This window comes from Podarcis gaigeae (genome assembly GCF_964106915.1).
Source record: "Podarcis gaigeae genome assembly, chromosome: 17".
Taxonomy (NCBI): Eukaryota; Metazoa; Chordata; class Lepidosauria; order Squamata; family Lacertidae; genus Podarcis; species Podarcis gaigeae.
In genome coordinates, this window is record NC_139694.1 from 632071 (window position 1) to 651116 (window position 19046).

The following is a 19046-nucleotide window of genomic DNA, read 5'->3' on the forward strand; positions in this document are numbered from 1 at the left end:
AAGGCCTTGGGTCATGGGCAGATGACCTGGGCTGCCAATACAGAGTGGCTGGGGAAACCCAGCCAGATGGGTGGGGTATAAATATATTATATAATAATAATATTAATAATAATTTATTATAATAATAATAATAATAATAATAATAATAATAATAATAATAATAATAATAATATATCACAGCCAAACACCCCTGACCCACCTGTCAGCTCCTTGGTATTCTGAATAACCATGTAAGGGTGGACCAGTGACTAGAGAGTAAATGGTAAAAGACTCATGACAAATATGACCAAGCACACATGGGAATCTAACTGCAGCAGCCAGTAAACTCTCCACTTTTATTTCTACCCAAAAACCCCATCTCCAAGGTTTACACCGGTAAACATGTAAGGTTGCGTAATACTAAAGCAGGACATGTACAGGCTTAGGAGAGGTAAAAGGGAAAGGACCCCTGGATGGTTAAGTCAAGACAAAGGTAACTATGGGGTGTGGTGCTCATCTCGCTTTTCAGACCAAGGGAACCGGTGTTTGTCCACAGACAGCTTTCTGGGTCATGTGGCCGGCAGGACTAAGCCGCTTCTGGTGAAATGGAACACTGTGACATAAGCCAAAGCGCAAAGAAATGCTGTTTACCTTCCCGCCGGAGTGATACCTATTTATCTACTTTCACTGGTGTGCATTCAAGCTGCTAGGTTGGCAGGAGCTGGGACAGAGCAACAGGAGCTCACCCCGTCGCGGGGATTAGAACCGCTGACCTTCTGATTGGCAAGCCCAAGAGGCTCAGTGGTTTAGAGCACAGCGCCACCCGCCTCCCCTTAGGAAGGGGATGACAGCTCTGTATCGACTGATGTTCTCAAATTCCACCATGCAACTTCCCACTGCACACAGTCTACTATCGATTACAGCTCTCACCTGCCCTATGCTCATTGTTTTGTGGTATCGTGTTGCCTTTTAAAGTCCACTTCTTTTGTTCCAGCAGCTGAGATAAAGCATCTGTTTGCTGTTGGGTGCACAATGGGCCCTCTTGGTACCTTGATAAAACGATTAACTTTGCAGCTGTGACTGGTTTTGTTTGGAAGGAAGGAAGGGGAAAAGAGTGTTGAGCAGCTTTGCTGCAAGGGAGGCAGGAGTTTCCCCATGAAATTGCACTTCTATAGCTGGTAATTCCAACTGGAGCTGGCTTGGTAATTGTTATTCTCAATCCAGCACCTCAGTTGCTGCTGAGACTGCTACATGCACAAGTGACTTAGTCACGGACTCCTATGTGACAATGCTTATATTATACACCAGTGACTGACATAATCAGCAATGATCATTTATGGGCACGATCCCATCAGCTAAACAAAGTCTCATCTCATAGTCTTGAGAACTTAAAAGATCAGCAAAATAGCACCTCTGTTAGAACCAACCAACATTCCCAAAACAACTCCCCCTCAGCTCCCCAGAACTCCACATCACACTGTATTTGAAGTTTAAACAATATTTGCTTTTTCAAAAGTAAAGACTTCGTGTTCATAATTCAGCTTTGGGAACTTAAAAAGCAAATGCCATTGCCCTCTTGTAATATGCTGCTTCCTTCACCACAGCTCTATTAGTAGAAGTTTTTTACATAAAACAAAGCAAGTTGTGTTGTGTATATTGCACATTATTCGAGAGCTGAATTACCTCCAGTCCTCGATGGCATGACAGACAGAGCTGAAAAATCATCCCCATCTATCTTTAATCATCCCTTTTTCAAATTACACAAGACTCATCTTAACAGGCCCAACTATAAATTACTCTGTGCCAAAGGAGGAGATATCCTATCAGCTTGATCATTAATATAAGTTATAAAGATGTATCTCTAGACATTAAAGCTTTAAAGATGTACCACTGCACATTAAACTGCTCACTCGTAGTTTTGTAGGTTTTTTTCTCCCACAGCAATCTGTCATGCATATATATATATATATATATATATATATATATATATATATATATATATGTATGTATAGGGAACCCTGACCATTAGGTCCAGTCACGGATGACTCTGGGGTTGCGGCACTCATCTTGCTTTACTGGCCAAGGGAGCCGGCGCACAGCTTCCGGGTCATGTGGCCAGCATGACTAAGCTGCTTCTGGCAAACCACAGCAGCGCACGGAAACGCCGATTACCTTCCCACCGGAGTGGTACCTATTGATCTACTTGTACTTTGACGTGCTTTTGAACTGCTAGGTTGGCAGAAGCAGGGACTGAGCAATGGGAGCTCACCCCGTCACAGGGATTTGAACCGCCGACCTTCTGATTGGCAAGTCCTAGGCTCTGTGGTTTAGACGACGGCGCCACCTGCATCCTGCATATATATATCCCTTTCCAGTATTTTTGCCATTACTTAAGTGTCCCATTATATCCCCTTCTACGTTAATGTATTATTTTGGTCCTTCGATATAAATAAGGGCACTAACACTGGTCCCTCGTCCCATGCCTAACTAGTGCTTCTCACGTTTCGGGTGCAGTCACTTGTTTCCCTAGCACCATCTTCTCATTAGACTAAGCCATTCTTTTCATTACATTGTTTTGTTGTATTGCTAATTGCAGAGAAAAACGTTTTCAGAAATAACTTTAACTGTTCCTCGTAATCTAACCTACTTACCGCGGCTACTCCTCTGCTCAAAAGCACACCTGGAAGGACGTCGTTGACTTATCTACTAGGGATCTTAAGATGCCTCTCACAAACTGCAGATCATCCACTAGTTAAGCCACTTTATTATTAGGAAATGTGATCTATTCCTTTCTGGTCCCCTGAGCTTCCCAGTCTACTGAAATATTTAACGTCCATTTTTGCTGAATAGAAGCAGGTGTTCGGCTCCACGGTTACCTCCTCTGAATCATTCGGAGATCTGCTCAGTGATGAAGAGAAAAACCTACTCTGCTGGTTTCTTGTTCTGCAGCACATGCAACATCACACTCAGCAAGGCAGGGATACATATCTCTCTTTTGATTCACTGGGGAAAAACCTCAACACTGGAATTAATCTTAGCAAGACAGTATTACAAATGTATCACTTCTATCTGACATGGTAATATGGCAACCATAAATTTCAGGATTTTTTTTAACCCACAACTGATCAAATCCCATAGGTTGGCAATAATTAAGAGGTAAGAGGTATAGTTAGAGCATGGCGCTGATAACGCCAAGGCTGAAGGCTGGATCCCTGTGTGGGACAGCTGCAGATGCCTGCATTGCAGGGGTTTGACTAGATGATCCGCAGGGTCCCTTCTAACTCTACAGTTCTACGATTCCCCCCCAGTCATTGTTTCTTTAAAGTTAAAGTCAATCCAGGTGGCTGCACTTTTGAATAGAGGAATGGGGAGGGAGGCATATTCAATAGGGAACATCCATATTATGCTCCATGCAAGAGGATGTTGCATGTAGCCATCTGTTCCCATTAGGTAACAACCATTTCTGATTTTCTTTACTCGACCTGTTGATCTAGATGGGTCCTCAAAACATCTTACAAAAAAGAATATTGAAATGCAACTTGCCTAAAGCTTGCTTCTAAGTCTTCTGATCTGTAGCACTGCTTTGGGGTAGCTTGACTGACCCACCCACACAAATCTCAGGCCTTATGAGGACATTGTGGCCATTTTCATTGCTAGTCACCCCAGCGCAGGCACGGTGCTGTAATCTATACTCCCTTTTCCTTATGACTGCAAAGTGCTTTCATGGTCCAGGGGCAGAGTAGAGGTGGGGGGGGGAGAGGTGTAGCCGCTGACTTTTAAAAAAAACCAAGGACAAAATCTTCTTTATTTTTGAAAATGCAAAATAAATGGTAAGTTGGCAATATGGCAAGCAAAGAAGCATGCTGCTAAAACCTGTAGAACTTAAATAATGTAAGAAGAGAAAGCCTAGCCTAATCACAGAAGAATTGCTGAAGGATAGACAGAAGTATAATGATTTGTTCTGTTCACTGTGGAAGGTGCAGATCAGCTTCTATAGCTGCATTAGGGTTTGTTTTCCGGAAGCTTGTCTGAAGAAGTAAGCCAAATAGAACTGACAAAAGATTAGGTTGTTGAACTGAGCAATAAACCAAAAATCAATTGATTTACTTCAGCCTACCTGCCTTGTGGCTGAACTTTCACAGCTACTTAATTTGTCTTGCTGCTTTTCATTTTCTTGACACTCGCTGCATCTATGAAGGCTCCTCCACAAGCTAGCCCTACATGTGTAGGCCAGCAATTTTTTGTAGATCTAATTATATTGCAAGGGCCTAGTTGAAAAAAGAGTAGTGATTTTATCAGTTGCAGTCTTAACTACACTTAACTGGGCGTAAGGCCCAGAGCTCTTCGTAGCTCCTATTTCTGAAGGAACATAAGACTGCACGGCAAGTTAGTTTGGTCCCTCCTGGAATGTAGGCACCCATTTTATGCCTAGCTAAATTTATACTTTATTTTTAGGTAAAGGTAAAGGGACCCCTGACCATTAGGTCCAGTCATGACCGACTCAGGTTGTGGCGCTCATCTCGCTTTATTGGCCGAGGGAGCCGGCGTACAGCTTCCGGGTCACGTGGCCAGCAGGACTAAGCTGCTTCTGGCGAACCAGAGCAGCACACGGAAATACTGTTTACCTTCCCGCTGGAGCGGTACCTATTTATCTACTTGCACTTTGATGTGCTTTCGAACTGCTAGGTTGGCAGGAGCAGGGACCGAGCAACGGGAGCTCACCCCATCGCGGGGATTCAAACCGCCGACCTTCTGATCAGCAAGTCCTAGGCTCTGTGGTTTAACCCACAGTGCCACCCGCGTCCCTACTTTATTTTTAGACTGAACTAAAAATTGAATTCAGTAAAGAAACTTTTATAGAGATTGTATACAATTAGCAAACAATTTTTTTCAAATGGCAATCTTTATATAGCCAAAACACTTCTATCCACATACAAGAGAAAAGTGTCACTGAGCTTTGAGAACCCTAAACTTTGCATAAACAAGAGAATAATTCAAAAACATGTGGGGGGGGGGGACAGATCAGCGAGGGCTGAGCATGCTCAGTTGCCCTGCAATGCTGGCTGACAACTGGAAGGGTTGCGGAGGGGGGCAGAAATAAGAAAAAAACAGGGTTCGTAAGGAACATATGTTCTAAAATGGGGCATGGCTGGCTTGCTAAAGGTAAAGGTACCCCTGCCCGTACAGGCCAGTCGTGTCCGACTCTAGGGTTGTGCGCCCATCTCACTTAAGAGGCCAGCGCTGTCCGCAGTCACTTCCGGGTCATGTGGCCAGAAAGGAGAACTACACATCAAAGTTGTGTTGCAAGCCCACACGGATTGAAACAATGCTTTTAAATATACTGTACAGCCGTACCTTGATTTTTGAACAGCTACTCAAACGTTTTGGCTCCCAAACGCCGCAAACCCAGAAGTGACTGTTCCGGTTTGTGAACTATTTTTGGAAGCCGAACGTCCGATGGGGCTTCTGTGGCTTCCAATTGGCTGCAGGAGCTTCCTGCAGCCAATCAGAAGCCGCACTTTGGTTTCCAAACGTTTTGGAAGTCGAACGGACTTCTGGAATGGATTCTGTTCGACTTCCAAGGTACGACTGTATAGAAGATAACCAGATGAAGAGGCAATGGGATTATTAGATAAAGGTGTTAAAGAGTATTAGAAGGAATACAGGGAAGCTAAACCAATAATCTTCACTGTAAATGCTGAAGAAATCTACACACAAACCATTGTTTTGGAGGATGGCATGGGCAGAGCAACCAGCAACAGACAGCAGCTGCTGCAAGTAGTCTCTGAAGCTGCATGCACAGTAAGTGCTTGGGAGAGAGGAAGAGTTACCCAGATATTGCAGCCGTTATCCAAGGTAACCTGTTAAGGAACCTTCATGGGGAAATGTCTGCAATGGGCGCAAGTTCCCATGTGAGCTCAGGAGCCAAACATTTGGCAAAGTGGTCCCTTGTCCTAAAGTGCGCTTTCTCCATAACTACCCATCACCAGAGTTTGATACATGACACATGGCGAGAGAGAAATTGCCCCATTACTGCATTTTTCGAGTCTATAGCCTGCTGGAGGTGTGTGTTGTGACTGGAGGTTGTGTTACACTATTCCAACACAGTGTGGCAAATTTATTTCATTTGTGCCCTTCCGCCCATCTTCAATGGGAGGAAAAATACTTGCATCACACACACACTTAGAGTAGAGTCGAAATGTCACTGTGGGTGTACTTCTGAAAATTATGCTGTGGAAAATTATGCCCTGCGCTTTTATACTAATTTGTCAGCCACCTTGAGGGTGTTCAGGTCAAAAGGCAGGTTAAAAATCCTATAAACAGAGGTGATTAAAAAATATCATTTTAACAGAATACAGAAAAGAACCCATTTTTTTCTGGTGGTGGGGGGACAGGGAGAAGAGGGGGGGGGACCCTATCCTTTCACTACAAGAAATCATTGTGTGAGCTTCCACTAGCAAGAGTCATTTGCTGAATCCATCCCAAACACTGGAACACCAGCCAGGCTATTTGACACTTCTCCCCACAAACAAAAAGAAAATATTTTAAAATTATATACAGTACAGATTACACACTGGGGGAGGTGGGAGTTTTGCAGGACACACATATCCAGGTACAATTACTTCACATAAGGGCAAAACAGACACTTAAGAGTCAGGTGCAAGTTTTAAATAATTATTTGATTTAGTGTTCAAAAGCTCCTTAACAATTCATAATGACATACTTTTAGAAATACAGAACTTTGCATATCTAGCAAAGTGAAGTTATACAAACACAAGGCACCTTTAAAACTTGGTAAAGCAAATATAAGGCACATGATTACATTTAAGGAGAGAATTAGGTGAAAACTCTGGATCAGAGTTCACTGTGCAATCAAGCATGCTAGATAAACAAGCAACGTAGTTTGACTGGGAAGTTTTTTGAAGGTGGGAATTATTTTTAAACCACACCACGCTCCAGCTCATCTGTTTGAAGTGTCCAAGGAGCTTTTTCAAGCAGTGAAAAACATCTTACTGGTGCAGTTTAAGATGATTAAAATGACTCTTTGAAGTCAGTAACAAAGCAGCACTGTAAGGATTAAGTTTCATTACTTCCCATCGGTTAAATCCCTCCCATTCATTGCCACTAACTAAAGAGGACCAAGATCTCCCCCTTGCCAAGCGATCCAAATAAGCTTTAAATAAAAAGAGAAAAAGATCAGGAAGGCCATTCAGAGCCCCATGAGAAAGTGCATGAGCACCTTTGAAGGGATACTGAAAGATTCTACAAATCCTGCAAATCCTAACCAGAGAGAGAAGCAGGAAGACTGGAAACTGTAGAAATTGCTTCCAGTCAAGTAGCTATTTTGTCCTCAAAGCCTTCCCTACTGATCTTAAAACATTACACTTGCATTTACAAGCAGCCCATCTGTTGGTTTTTTGGCTAAAGAGATGGCAGGAGGAAGAAACAGCAGGAAAAATGGAATTATTTATTCACTTTCAGGGTTAGATGAAATGAGAATAGTAGCTAAAGCAATGAGAATGCTTTGATGAAGGCTAAAAATGCCTGTTTGGTAGTGAAGATTCATAAAGACAGCAGCTTTAGCTAGTATTCTGAACACCAAATCAGAATAATCTCACATATTAAGGGTTGGAAAGTATATACTCTCTATACTTATTTTCAAAGATGCTATAAAATTCATCAAGATAGACTGGAGGTAAGAAGTGCGCCTGGGTGGGGCTAACAGTATGTGTGAAACATTTTTTTTTACTTCATTTATTCACAGATTCAATCCTACATAAGAACCACGAATAAGGAAACACGCTGACAATTCATGGCTCAAGTGACAAGATTTAATTTGGTATCGCTGCTATGAAGTTGTGGGGGTTTTCACTGTATGTTATTGAACTAGAAGTGGGGTGATTTGATTTATTTTCTAATATGTATATCCTGCCTTTCTTCCATGGAATCGAAGGCTAAATGAAGCAGGGAAGAGATGGGTAGAAACAGAACCGCATGCAGATCCAAGCTTTTTCACAAGCCACTAGACTCTTCCTAATAGCCCTGTCTACAGGAGCAGCAGTAGGATTCCCTTCTCACCCAACTGCTCTGTGCTAGGGGCTTTTCTAGATGTGATTTCTTCTTCAAGCCCTGGTACCTAATCCAAATGTAATTCCTCAAAACAGTGTTTCCATTGCAAATAACTTTTCTCAGCATTAGCCCACAATACTAAATTCGTTGTTCAAAAAATGAACTCTCAGCGCAGCGAAAGCAGAAAATCTTGAGAAAAGTCACTGTGGATCTTCCACAAAAACAAGTGACAGAAACAGGTAAAAGGTGTGTGAAAACACCTGTCACTTGAGAGGAGCAGCACATCCTTTGAATTTACAGATCTATTGAAACTGAGTGCTGTGTGACGTTGGCAACTGTTAGAGCTAGTGATATCTCTAGTGATCAATGAAAATTCCTATCTGTCTGTTATTCTGCAGATTTTAAAAAAAATACTTTAAAAAAATCTTCTACAGAGGCTAGACATTTGCCTACTGTACATGATAGAATCTCCAACAGTGACAGATAAGCACAGAAGTGGGCAAAATCCAAAACTAATATGAGAAAGGCAAACTGAGTTGCAAGAAGGAGAAAAGGGCCAAGTGTATGACATAAAAAACCTTTGCCTTGAAGGGAACAGGGAACATTGTAGTATTGGTAGAAACAACTGACTCTTCAGAGTTATATAGCTACAAGGCATCATATTATTGTAACCACCGAAGTTTACGACGTAGCCATGCTCTCTGAGCAGATATTGTCGAAAGTATAAAATTCTTAAAGAATGGCACCTGTGTGTATAAGAACCAAGTTGGAAGCAAAGGATTAGTTTGCAATTTACTAGTTAGTTACACTTTTGCTTCAGATGGACTTAGACCAGGGCAAGTAATTCTTGGACCACAAATTATCACAGATAGTGATGTAGCAACTGTAACAAAAAGGAGAAAGTCCAAAGGAGGCACGGATGCTGTAGTGCAAAGCAATGTAATGTGAAGAAAAGCATAGTTCTGATAATAGAACAGAACACCTGGTTACAGGCAGTGAACCCAGCCAAAGTAGTATCAAAATTAAGATATTTCTGTACTTTGGAGGAATGTTGTTAAAAATAAAGACCAAGCTCCTCCACTGAGAGAGAGAGAAATGTTCAAGTATGGCAGATGCAGCTGCTAGCACTCTTTCCACCCTGCACTATCATATCATTATTTGTTTTATCACAGTGACAAAGATCAGTCTACTTCATCCTTAGTCTCAGTACTGAAGCACTCAAAGCACCCTTTTAACTGGTCCCCAGTACCAAAAAGTCCTGAAAAGTCTAACCCTAGAATTATTTCCCTAATAGCATTACCTTCAAAGGTTCCTGTGTCAATTTCCACCCAAATGCACAAAGTAACTTTAGCCTCTCAGGACACACGGCCCAAACTATTCTGTTTGGCCACCCACATTTCTATGAGCCACAAAGTAGAGACAGGTCAAGGTTGGGTTCCTAGGATGTCTCTTGCGCAGCACCAGACACCGTAGCTCCACAACCGCTTTTCTTAACACGATTCGCATCTAGTCTTTTCCTTCCTTCTCCTAGCCAAGAAGAACTTTCTGCATCCTGCGCGCTGCAACAATGGCTTCGTCTTCTGAATCGGACTCACTCTGGGAAGTGGAACTTTGAGATGCAGAACTGCAGGGGGAAGAGCACTCTGGAGAACACAGGTAGTGCATCAGAGGAAGGCGGTACTTCCCACAGAAGTCCACAAATTTGATTTGTCGGACACAGCTGTCAAAATAGACTCCTATGGGCAAAAGAAATGCAGTTTAAGACAACAGAGGCTTTCGTATTTATAGTTAAAGTGTGCATGTATCTTATTTGTATAATTCCTATGCAGTATTAAACTGTGTCCAGTCGGCACAAGGAATTCCATTAGCACAGTGGGACTTCCCCTCTCTTCTTCCCTTGCATCCGCCCCAAATCTGTTCCTAAGGGGTAGGGGGAACCCCCTTAACAGACTGAAGGGGTGCCCAGGGGAAGGGGTGGAGTCCTACTGCGCAAGCGAAATCTTTGTGCTGATTACACATTACTGTACTCAGTGCTATTTTAGATGAAACCCTAATTATCTTTCTGCAAAAGGCACTAAAAACAGGAAAACCCTGCTGCTGATTTAGGCTGTCTCTGGTTTTAAACTGATGGGCCAGAAAGCAGACGTGGGTTATAACCCATCCTAACTAGGTTGAATTAGTGGCACCGTTCTCTTTTTCCCTCTTGAGGATGGGAAGGTACTACTGATTGCCAACTGCTGCACTTGGTGGACCGATGACAAAACCAAATCCTACTAGGAAGTAGGAGAAAAAGAAATGGGGAAGAGATAGAGATGGAGAAAGGTAGATGTAAACAGTAAAATAAATAAAGTCCCATGGTGCATGTTGCAGTTAACCACTGTTGACAGAATTCTATTCAAGTCTACTCTTCACTTCATTGGGGCTTATTCCCAGGTAAATGTATATAGGACTGCAGCCTAAGTCTCTGTTCTGAAAAGGGTGGTGACTCCTTTCCTAAATGAAATGAAGTTCTCACAGTTCTGATTTAACACCTAATTCTCCAAATTATCTTCCAGAAAAGTTATTTTTTTCTGGGCAAGAAAAATGCAAGGTTGCCTTACTGAAAGCTGAGGGCTAGTTTGTTAAGCATAGTGGACCCTTGGGATACAAACGTAATTCGTTCCGGGGGTCCGTGCGTACCCTGAAAAGTCCGCAACCTGAGGAGCTGCTTCTGCGCATGCATGCGGCACGCAGAGCGCGCAGTGAAACCCGGAAGAGCGTTCACAACCCGAAAGTTATGTTACCTGACGGTAATGTAACCCGAGGGTCCACTGTTATCGTTGGTTCCTATGCAGACAGGGATATATTTTGTACTAGTCTTTAAATTGCTATGGACTAATATTAAATAAAATTGACTGAGTAACCTCACATGTGAAAAGCAAGTTAGTTCCTCATGCGTCAGTTTAGAAATAATCCTGAGCAATTTGGGCACTAAGTCAAGTCAAGGCTGGGCTTTGCATGTCAGCCACAACTTATGATTAGCACAAGCTGTAGCCAAGGTTTGCTCTTGAATGTTGCTCATGGTCACTAAGGAAAGTGTGTAACTACGACAACATGTTTGATCAAACCTTAGGTTGGCTTATCATGGCAGAAAAAAGGAACGGGGAGGAACAAAGTGGCTGTGAGTCCTCTCCTGGTGCCTGTATACTTGTGCAGGAAGGTAGGAGGAATGTCCCACAAGAACAGGGAATAGGGCATACCTCCACATTTAGGGTTGGGGCAGTTGCTGGCTAGGCTCAAATAGCGGAGGAGATTCCCAGGGAGGTCACCAGGAACATAGGGAACATTGCGGGTTTTAATGGTGCGTCCAGCCAGTTCTTGGAGACTTGGAGGATTGTAGGTCAAGTCACGGACAAATCGTACAACCAATGGGTTCCCACGCAAACTCAATTCTTCAAGATGAACCAAATTGAGGATTTCCCGAGGAAGGTATGTCAGCAGGTTATTGTGGAGGCTAAGGGAGCGCAAGGAATGCAACCTGGAAACCAAACATCAGAAAACCTGGGGTAAGGCAATACCATAATTCCAGTCCTCCGGTCCCTCTTTCCCTTACACTTTCCACAGGAGAGCCCAAGTCTCCTGGATTAGACCTTGAAAATTCCTTTCAAGAACCCAAGCATATGCAGTATGTTTAAAGCGCTTTGTATGTTCAAAGGGATTGCTGCTTTGATTCAACGGCTTACATCCTGGTTTTTGCTGCTGTGATAACCTCACTTCAAACTTCAGATCATACATAACGCCTTTCCCTTCACAGGTCTGCATGAGATTATTTCCAAACCATTCAAAGATGTCAAAATAACATGACTGATACAGAATGCAAAACTGCATAGACAAAACAGCCCTAAACAGACTAATGAGAAATCCAAAGGAGACAACTGGATGCAAGATCCAGTATTGCCATTTTTGCGTAAATTTAACAGTACGCATCAATGAGATTAAGCTGCATGATTTCATTTAGAGACTTTTCCTATAGCACACAAATGGCATGCAGATTGTCATATGACACAATTGCACAATATGTTTTGCGACATAAGCGTGCTGTGAAGCCACAGCTAATCACAACTGGCTTGCACATACAACAAAACACCTTGCATGCTTCTTCCTACACACAAATACCTGCTGAAGCAGGAATTTCCAGGTTCTGAAGAGCTAGATATATTCAAAACAGTTAAATTGCTCAAAATACTCACTGTGCCAACTGAGGGGGAATACTCTGTATCTTGTTGTCACACAGGACTAGGTAATTGAGTAAAGGCAGATTAGCCAACTCTGGTGGAATCGAAGTAATGAAGTTTCCTCCAAGGTACAAAAACTCCAAACTGGAAGACAAAGAGAAAAGCGACACAAAAAGTTTATAGTAATGATTTCTCTCAGCTCAGAATTTCAATTCACAACACAACCCACTTTTGGAAAGAATACGGTGCAAAGACCTGTACGGTCCAATGAGATTTTACATAAGAGCGGCTGAAAGCAGAGCCATGAGAAAGGTGAAGCACCCGCCTCAGGCGGCCGAAGTGCAAGAGGCAGCACTGTCTGCTCCACCACAGAGCCGGCCCACCCATGAGACAAGATGAAGCGACCACCTTGGGGGGGCTAAAGCACAAGACGTGGCCCTCCGTCTGCCCCACCACGAGGGAGGCATTGTGCCATGTGGGGACCCTGAGCGGTGGCATAAGTGTGTGGGGATGGGGTGGCAATTCCCGTATCACCTCGGGGGGCCGGATGGGATGGGCGGCCCCTGACTGACAAGAGATGCAGTTGAACTCAGGGGTAGGGTGGCCACGATTATTATTACAGTCAAGCAAGCCTTGGTTCCCAAATGGCTTAGTTGCCAGACAAATCAACTCCCAAATGACGCAAACCTAGAAGTAAGTGTTCCAGATTACAAACGTTTTTCAGTTACAGATAGGTAGCCGTGTTGGTCTGCCATAGTCAAAACAAAAAAAATCCTTCCAGTAGCACCTTAAAGACCAACTAAGTCAGTTCTAGGTATGAGCTTTCGTGTGCATGCACACTTCTTCAGATACACTGAAACAGAAGTTTCCAGACCCTTCTATATAGTGAGAAGGTGGGGAGGGGTATACTCAGAAGGGTGGTGGGAATGGGTGATTGGCAGATAGCTGTGATGAGCCTGTTGACGACTCTTAACGACTGCAATAGGTCTTACAGGAAAAAGCAAGGGGTGAAAAGGTGAAAAATGGCTTTGTTATGTATAATGAGATAAGAATCCAAGGTCTCTATTCAGACCAGGTCTCTCCATGGTTTTAAGTTTGGTAATAAGTTGCAATTCAGCAGCTTCTCTTTCCAGTCTATTTCTGAAATTCCTTTGTAGTAAAACAGCTACTTTGAGATCTTGTATAGAATGTCCTGGGAGATTGAAGTGTTCTCCTACTGGTTTCTCTGTCTTGTGATTCCTGATGTCAGATTTATGTCCGTTTATTCTTTGGCGTAAGGTTTGGCCTGTTTGTCCAATATAGAGAGCTGAAGAACACTGTTGGCATTTGATGGCAAACGTTTTTCAGAAGCCGAACGTCTAACAGGAAGCTCCTGCAGCCAATCGGAAGCCATGCCTTGGTTTTCGAACGGTTTCGGGAGTCAAATGGACTCCCACAACGGATTAAGTTCGAGAACTAAGTTACCACTATATTATTATTATTAACTGAATTTTTATACCGCCCTATACCTGGGGGGGGGGGGTGTCTCAGGGCAGATCACAGAATAAAATCAAGACATAAAACCACAAAATACCTAATAAAAATAAAAATAAAAACAACAACCCAATAAACGAGCCCATGCTTTGCGTGGGGAGATGCTGCACTTGGGGGGGGTGCCCTTTATTTATTTATTTATTTATTTATTGAATTTGCATTTTATTTATTTGTTAACATTCTTATATTACACCGGTAAACATTGTCATATTACATTACAGGACTTACTGTAATATAATTTCATGCATGCATGCATACAAAAATTATATACAAATATAGAAAGAAAATGAAACAAAAAAGAACCAAGAGAAAAATAAAAACAATCCCCCCCAAAAAAATCATATACATACCAACACACTAGACTTCCTGTCTTTCCCATTGTATATTACTTTTTTTTACAAACGAATGTACTCTTATTATTGTGTATTTCTTGACATATTATCTAATCTGTTTCTCTATCAATATGTGCTCTTCAAGGAGTACGACAAGGCTGTATTTTGTCTCCCTGCTTATTTAACTTATATGCAGAATTCATCATGCGAAAGGCTGGGCTGGATGAATCCCAAGCCGGAATTAAGATCGCTGGAAGAAATATCAACAACCTCAGATATGCAGATGAGACAACCTTGATGGCAGAAAGTGAGGAGGAATTAAAGAACCTTTTAATGAGGGTGAAAGAAGAGAGCGCAAAATATGGTCTGAAGCTCAACATCCAAAAAACGAAGATCATGGCCACTGGTCCCATCACCTCCTGGCAAATAGAAGGGGAAGAAATGGAGGCAGTGAGAGATTTTACTTTCTTGGGCTCCATGATCACTGCAGATGGTGACAGCAGCCACGAAATTAAAAGACGCCTGCTTCTTGGGAGGAAAGCAATGACAAACCTAGACAGCATCTTAAAAATCAGAGACAACACCTTGCCGACAAAGGTCCGTATAGTTAAAGCCATGGTTTTCCCAGTAGTGATGTATGGAAGTGAGAGCTGGACCATAAAGAAGGCTGATCGCCAAAGAATTGATGCTTTTGAATTCTGGTGCTGGAGGAGACTCTTGAGAGTCCCACGGACTGCAAGAAGATCCAACCTCTCCATTCTGAAGGAAATCAGTCCTGAGTGCTCACTGGAAGGACAGATCCTGAAGCTGAGGCTCCAAGACTTTGGCCACCTCAGGAGAAGAGAAGACTCCCTGGAAAAGACCCTGATGCTGGCAAAGATGGAGGGCGCAAGGAGAAGGGGAGGACAGAGGAGAAGATGGTGGGACAGTGTTCTCGAAGCTATGAACATGAGTCTGACCAAACTGCGGGAGGCAGTGGAAGACAGGAGGGCCTGGCGTGCTCAGGTCCAGGGGGTCACCAAGAGGCGGACACCACTAAACAACAAATGTTTTAAACGTACCTGCGATCTCTTGATGAAGGGCGGTACTGTAGATCAATCTAATAAATATTAACAAGAGCCATCCGTTGTTAGTCCCCTGAATTTGCAATTAAGTGTATGGGGGGGGGGGGCTCATTTAATTTCACTGCACACAGGTGGTGTAGTGATAATAAAGGTTTATTATTATTATTATTATTATTATTATTATTATTATTATTATTATCATCATCTTGACTGTTGTGGAAGCTCCCAGCAGGAGGGAGGCAGTGGCGGGCTCTGGCCCCGGGGGTCGCGGAGAGGGGGGACGACTCAAGGCCCCCCCCCCGGTCTTCTTTCTCCCTCGCCCCCGTCCCCTCCTCGCCTCACCTGCTGAGCTGCTGGATGGCGGGCGGGATGCCCTGGAGGCGGTTGCTGCCCAGGCTGAGGCTGCGGAGGCGGCGCAGGCCCAGCAGCGCGCCGGGGACTCGCGTGAAGCGGTTGCCGCTGAGGTTGAGGACGCGCAGGCTGCGGGCGAGCGGGGCCCCGGCCAGGCCCTTGGGCAGCGAGCCCTCGGCGCCCAGCCGGTTGTTCTTGGCCAGCAGCGTGTGCAGCCGCGGCAGCTCCAGCAGCTCCGCGCCCAGCGCCGCCAGCCCCGTCCCGCTCACGTCCAGCACCTCCAGGCCCCACGCCAAGCGCCGGCCCAGACCCGCCGGCAGGCCGCCCTCCGCACACAGCGCCAGGCGGCGGGGCGCCGACGAGGCCTCCTCCTCCGCCTCCTCCGCCGCCGCCGCCGCCGCGGCCTCCTCCTCCTCGGCCCGGCCCGGCTCCGCCGCCATCGCGCTCCCTCTGAGGAGGAGGCGGCCCCGGAACCTGCGCGCCCGGCCCTCCCGCTTCCGTCCTCGGCGCGCCGGCCAGAGTCTTCTGGTGACCTTCCCACCTCTGGAGGGAGTTCTCCTCCAGCTCATACGCCGCTTGAATGTAAAAAGAAGGGCGGTTCGCCGTAATAAAAAGCAGAATAAAAAGTGTTGTTAGCCGCCCGGAGCCCGCTTTGGCTGGGGGGGGGCGGGGTATAAATAACATTTATTATTATTATTATTATTATTATTACGCCTCAAAAGTGCGGTTCAAAAAGATGAAACGGTGAAATGGAGGGAAATCGGCAATGCTTTAAAAGCAGCAGAAGTTAAAATACTGAAACAGATGATGATTTTATTACTACTACTACTACTAATTATTATTATTATTATTATTCTTATTATTATTATTATTATTATTATTATTTCTACAAACCTGCCTATCTATTTATTTTCTGTCTACCTAGCTGTTTCTCTCATTTATCTATTTATTTCATAAAATTTACACGCCATTGTAAAACAACACCACCTTCAAAGCGGTTTACAAAAAGATGAAACGGTTAAATTGAGGGAAATCTGCAACGTTGCTTTAAAAACAGCAGAAGTTAAAATACTGAAACAGATGACGATTTTATTATTACAATTGTTACTACTATTTATTATCATCATCATCATCATTTCTACAAACCTGCCTACCTATTTATTTTCGGTCTACCTATCTGCTTCTTTCTCTCATTTATCTATCTATTTATTTCATAAAATTTACACGCCATTGTAAAACAACAACACCTTCAAAGCAGTTTACAAAAAGACGGAACGGTTAAATTGAGGGAAATCCACAACATTGCTTTAAAAACGGAGCAGAAGTTAAAATGCAGAAACTATTATTTTATCTATCTGGTTATCTATTTATGGTCTACCTTCCTACCTATTTGTTTCTCTCGTTTATCTATTTCTCCTGTAAAATTTGTACGCTGCTTCACTGTAAAACAACACTGTCCCAAAGCGGTTTACAGAAAGACAAAACGGTGAATCATCGAACTATAGATTTGTAGAATTGGAAGGGGCCGTGAGTGTCCTCTCTGGTAGTTCAACCCCCTGCAGGAATGAAAACAGAGGAGTGTTTTTCTGTACACTTCCCTCGCCATTTGCAACCTTGAACTTGGCCCAGCGGCAAATCAACAAACAGTAGAGCTATCTGAGTCCAGGTGTTTTATGCTGACAAGATCTCACTCTGTAGCATTCTGCACTAACTGCAGCTTCTGGATCAAATATAAATTATTAGATACTTATTTATACCCTCAAGGTGCTTGCAGATAAAAATTTAAAACATGCAGATTAAAAACATTGGGGGGATCTTTCAAAAACAAACATAGAATTAAAACTATGTGTGTACGCGCGCGCGCGCACACACACACACACACACACCTACCTCACTTAGAACCATGCAAATAATTACAAAAAAGCACAGCACCAGCCATTCCATTAAAAGATGTCAGATCCTTGTTGCCATAAGAAAGTCAATGCATTCCTGACATGGAGGTAGTGACGGGGTGGTGATTAGAGGTGGGAAGGCCTGGCAGAACCCCAGAAAAATTAGGGGGGACTGTTCCCCCCATTCTTTCCAAATGGAAACAAACGGCTTGGGGGTACAGGGGAAAAAATGGGTTTCCCCCAATTTTCCTGGGTTTTTCCCCCCAGACCTTCACATCTCTAGTGGTGACTGGGCACATCAGACAGGAGGGGCCTGGCCTAGAGTATTCCCTGGCCTGCTCATTTTCCAGACACGGGCCTTGCTTTTTTGTCTGTTGGGTTTTGGTAGGAAGGAGCCAGATTCCATCACACCAGCTGCCCCCCCCCATCTGAAGTGTTAACGGCCCAGACACGGCTCCTGCCCCACCAATCCTTAGTCAGCTCCCACCTGCCTGCCTTGCTTACCACCAGTCCAGGTGGGTGGTCCTACCTGCCAGGTTGCCCCTTTTCAGCATTGCCTTTGCAGAACTTGCCTGGGAGCAGGATGGGGGACACAGCTAGAATTGGCTCAGCCTGTTGTTGGCTCTGGTTCCACCTACTGTTGGGCTCCCTGCTTTACACCCTAACAGGTAAAGGTAATAGGACCCCTGACCGTTAGGTCCAGGCACGGCCGACTCTGGGGTTGCGGCGCTCATCTCACTTTCCTGGCCGAGGGAGCCGGCGTACAGCTTCTGGATCATGTGGCCAGCATGACTAAGCCGCTTCTGGCGAAGCAGAGCAGCGCACAGAAACACCGTTTCCCTTCCCGCCGGAGCGGTACCTATTTATCTACTTGCTCTTTGACGTGCTTTCAAACTGCTAGGTGGGCAGGAGCAGGGACCAAGCAACGGGAGCTCACCCCGTGGCGGGGATTCGAACCACTGACCTTCTGATCGGCAAGCCCTAGGCTCTGTGGTTTAACCCACAGCGCCACCCACGTTCCACCCTAACAAGCCCAGCGGAAACCAGGCGGCCCTGCACTCAGGATGTTGTCATCTAGCAAGTCAATGAGATTAGGCTGAAGGTTGTGGGGACCCGAGTGGATAAGAGTGATGCTGTGTTCTGACATGTGCAGTGGTGGAATGGTGAAAAGGGGTTGTCTCCCAAAGGTGCCTTCATCATTTTACCGTGAGAAGTTCAATCAGATTACCGTATTTTCAAGGCAGCTCACAAGCAACAGGTTCTAGTAATGCAAAACAACAGTTCCTCACACCCACCAGCCTTCTGACTCATGGCTGGGGCAGACCAAGCTGCCCTTCAGCTCTGAACTTTCAGGACAACTGGCAATTAAACCTGATTGTCCTCTCCAGTGTTGCAATCCCAAGGTAGACAATCCTGAGGGAAATGAAGCCTTGGCCTGACTCAGGATGAGCAGGGTGGGGCACCAGGGTGGTCGAGTCCCTGCTTTGCATGCAGAAGGCGGCAGGTTCAATCTGCAACATCTCTAGTTAAAAGGATCAGATGGGAGGAAGATGGCAAATACGCTCACCAGGAGCTCGCTGGACCAATGGTCTGATTCACCCATCCTGTGTT

General features: G+C 44.4%; 1 protein-coding gene across 1 annotated transcript; it reads right to left on the reverse strand.

Moving 5' to 3' along the window:
- Positions 1–6640: 6640 nt before the first annotated feature.
- On the reverse strand, positions 6641–16016 carry LRRC58 (leucine rich repeat containing 58). Its single transcript, XM_083719599.1, has 4 exons — positions 15535–16016; positions 12279–12407; positions 11289–11566; positions 6641–9785 (listed from the first exon to the last, which is right to left on the reverse strand). Exons 1-4 carry the CDS (start codon positions 15981–15983, stop codon positions 9577–9579), a joined length of 1065 nt encoding a protein of 354 aa, XP_083575725.1. The 5' UTR covers positions 15984–16016; the 3' UTR covers positions 6641–9576.
- Positions 16017–19046: the final 3030 nt, after the last annotated feature.

What these genes read in the sequence shown, in the direction of transcription:
- LRRC58 (XM_083719599.1), bottom strand. Translation starts at nt 15,983, where the DNA reads ATGGCGGCGGAGCCGGGCCGGGCCGAGGAGGAGGAGGCCGCGGCGGCG. An exon ending in GCCATCCAGCAGCTCAGCAG is followed by an intron (nt 12,408 to 15,534) that starts GTGAGGCGAGGA and finishes TTTGTCTTCCAG; the next exon opens with TTTGGAGTTTTTGTACCTTG. An exon ending in CCCCAACCCTAAATGTGGAG is followed by an intron (nt 9,786 to 11,288) that starts GTATGCCCTATT and finishes TTTTGCCCATAG; the next exon opens with GAGTCTATTTTGACAGCTGT.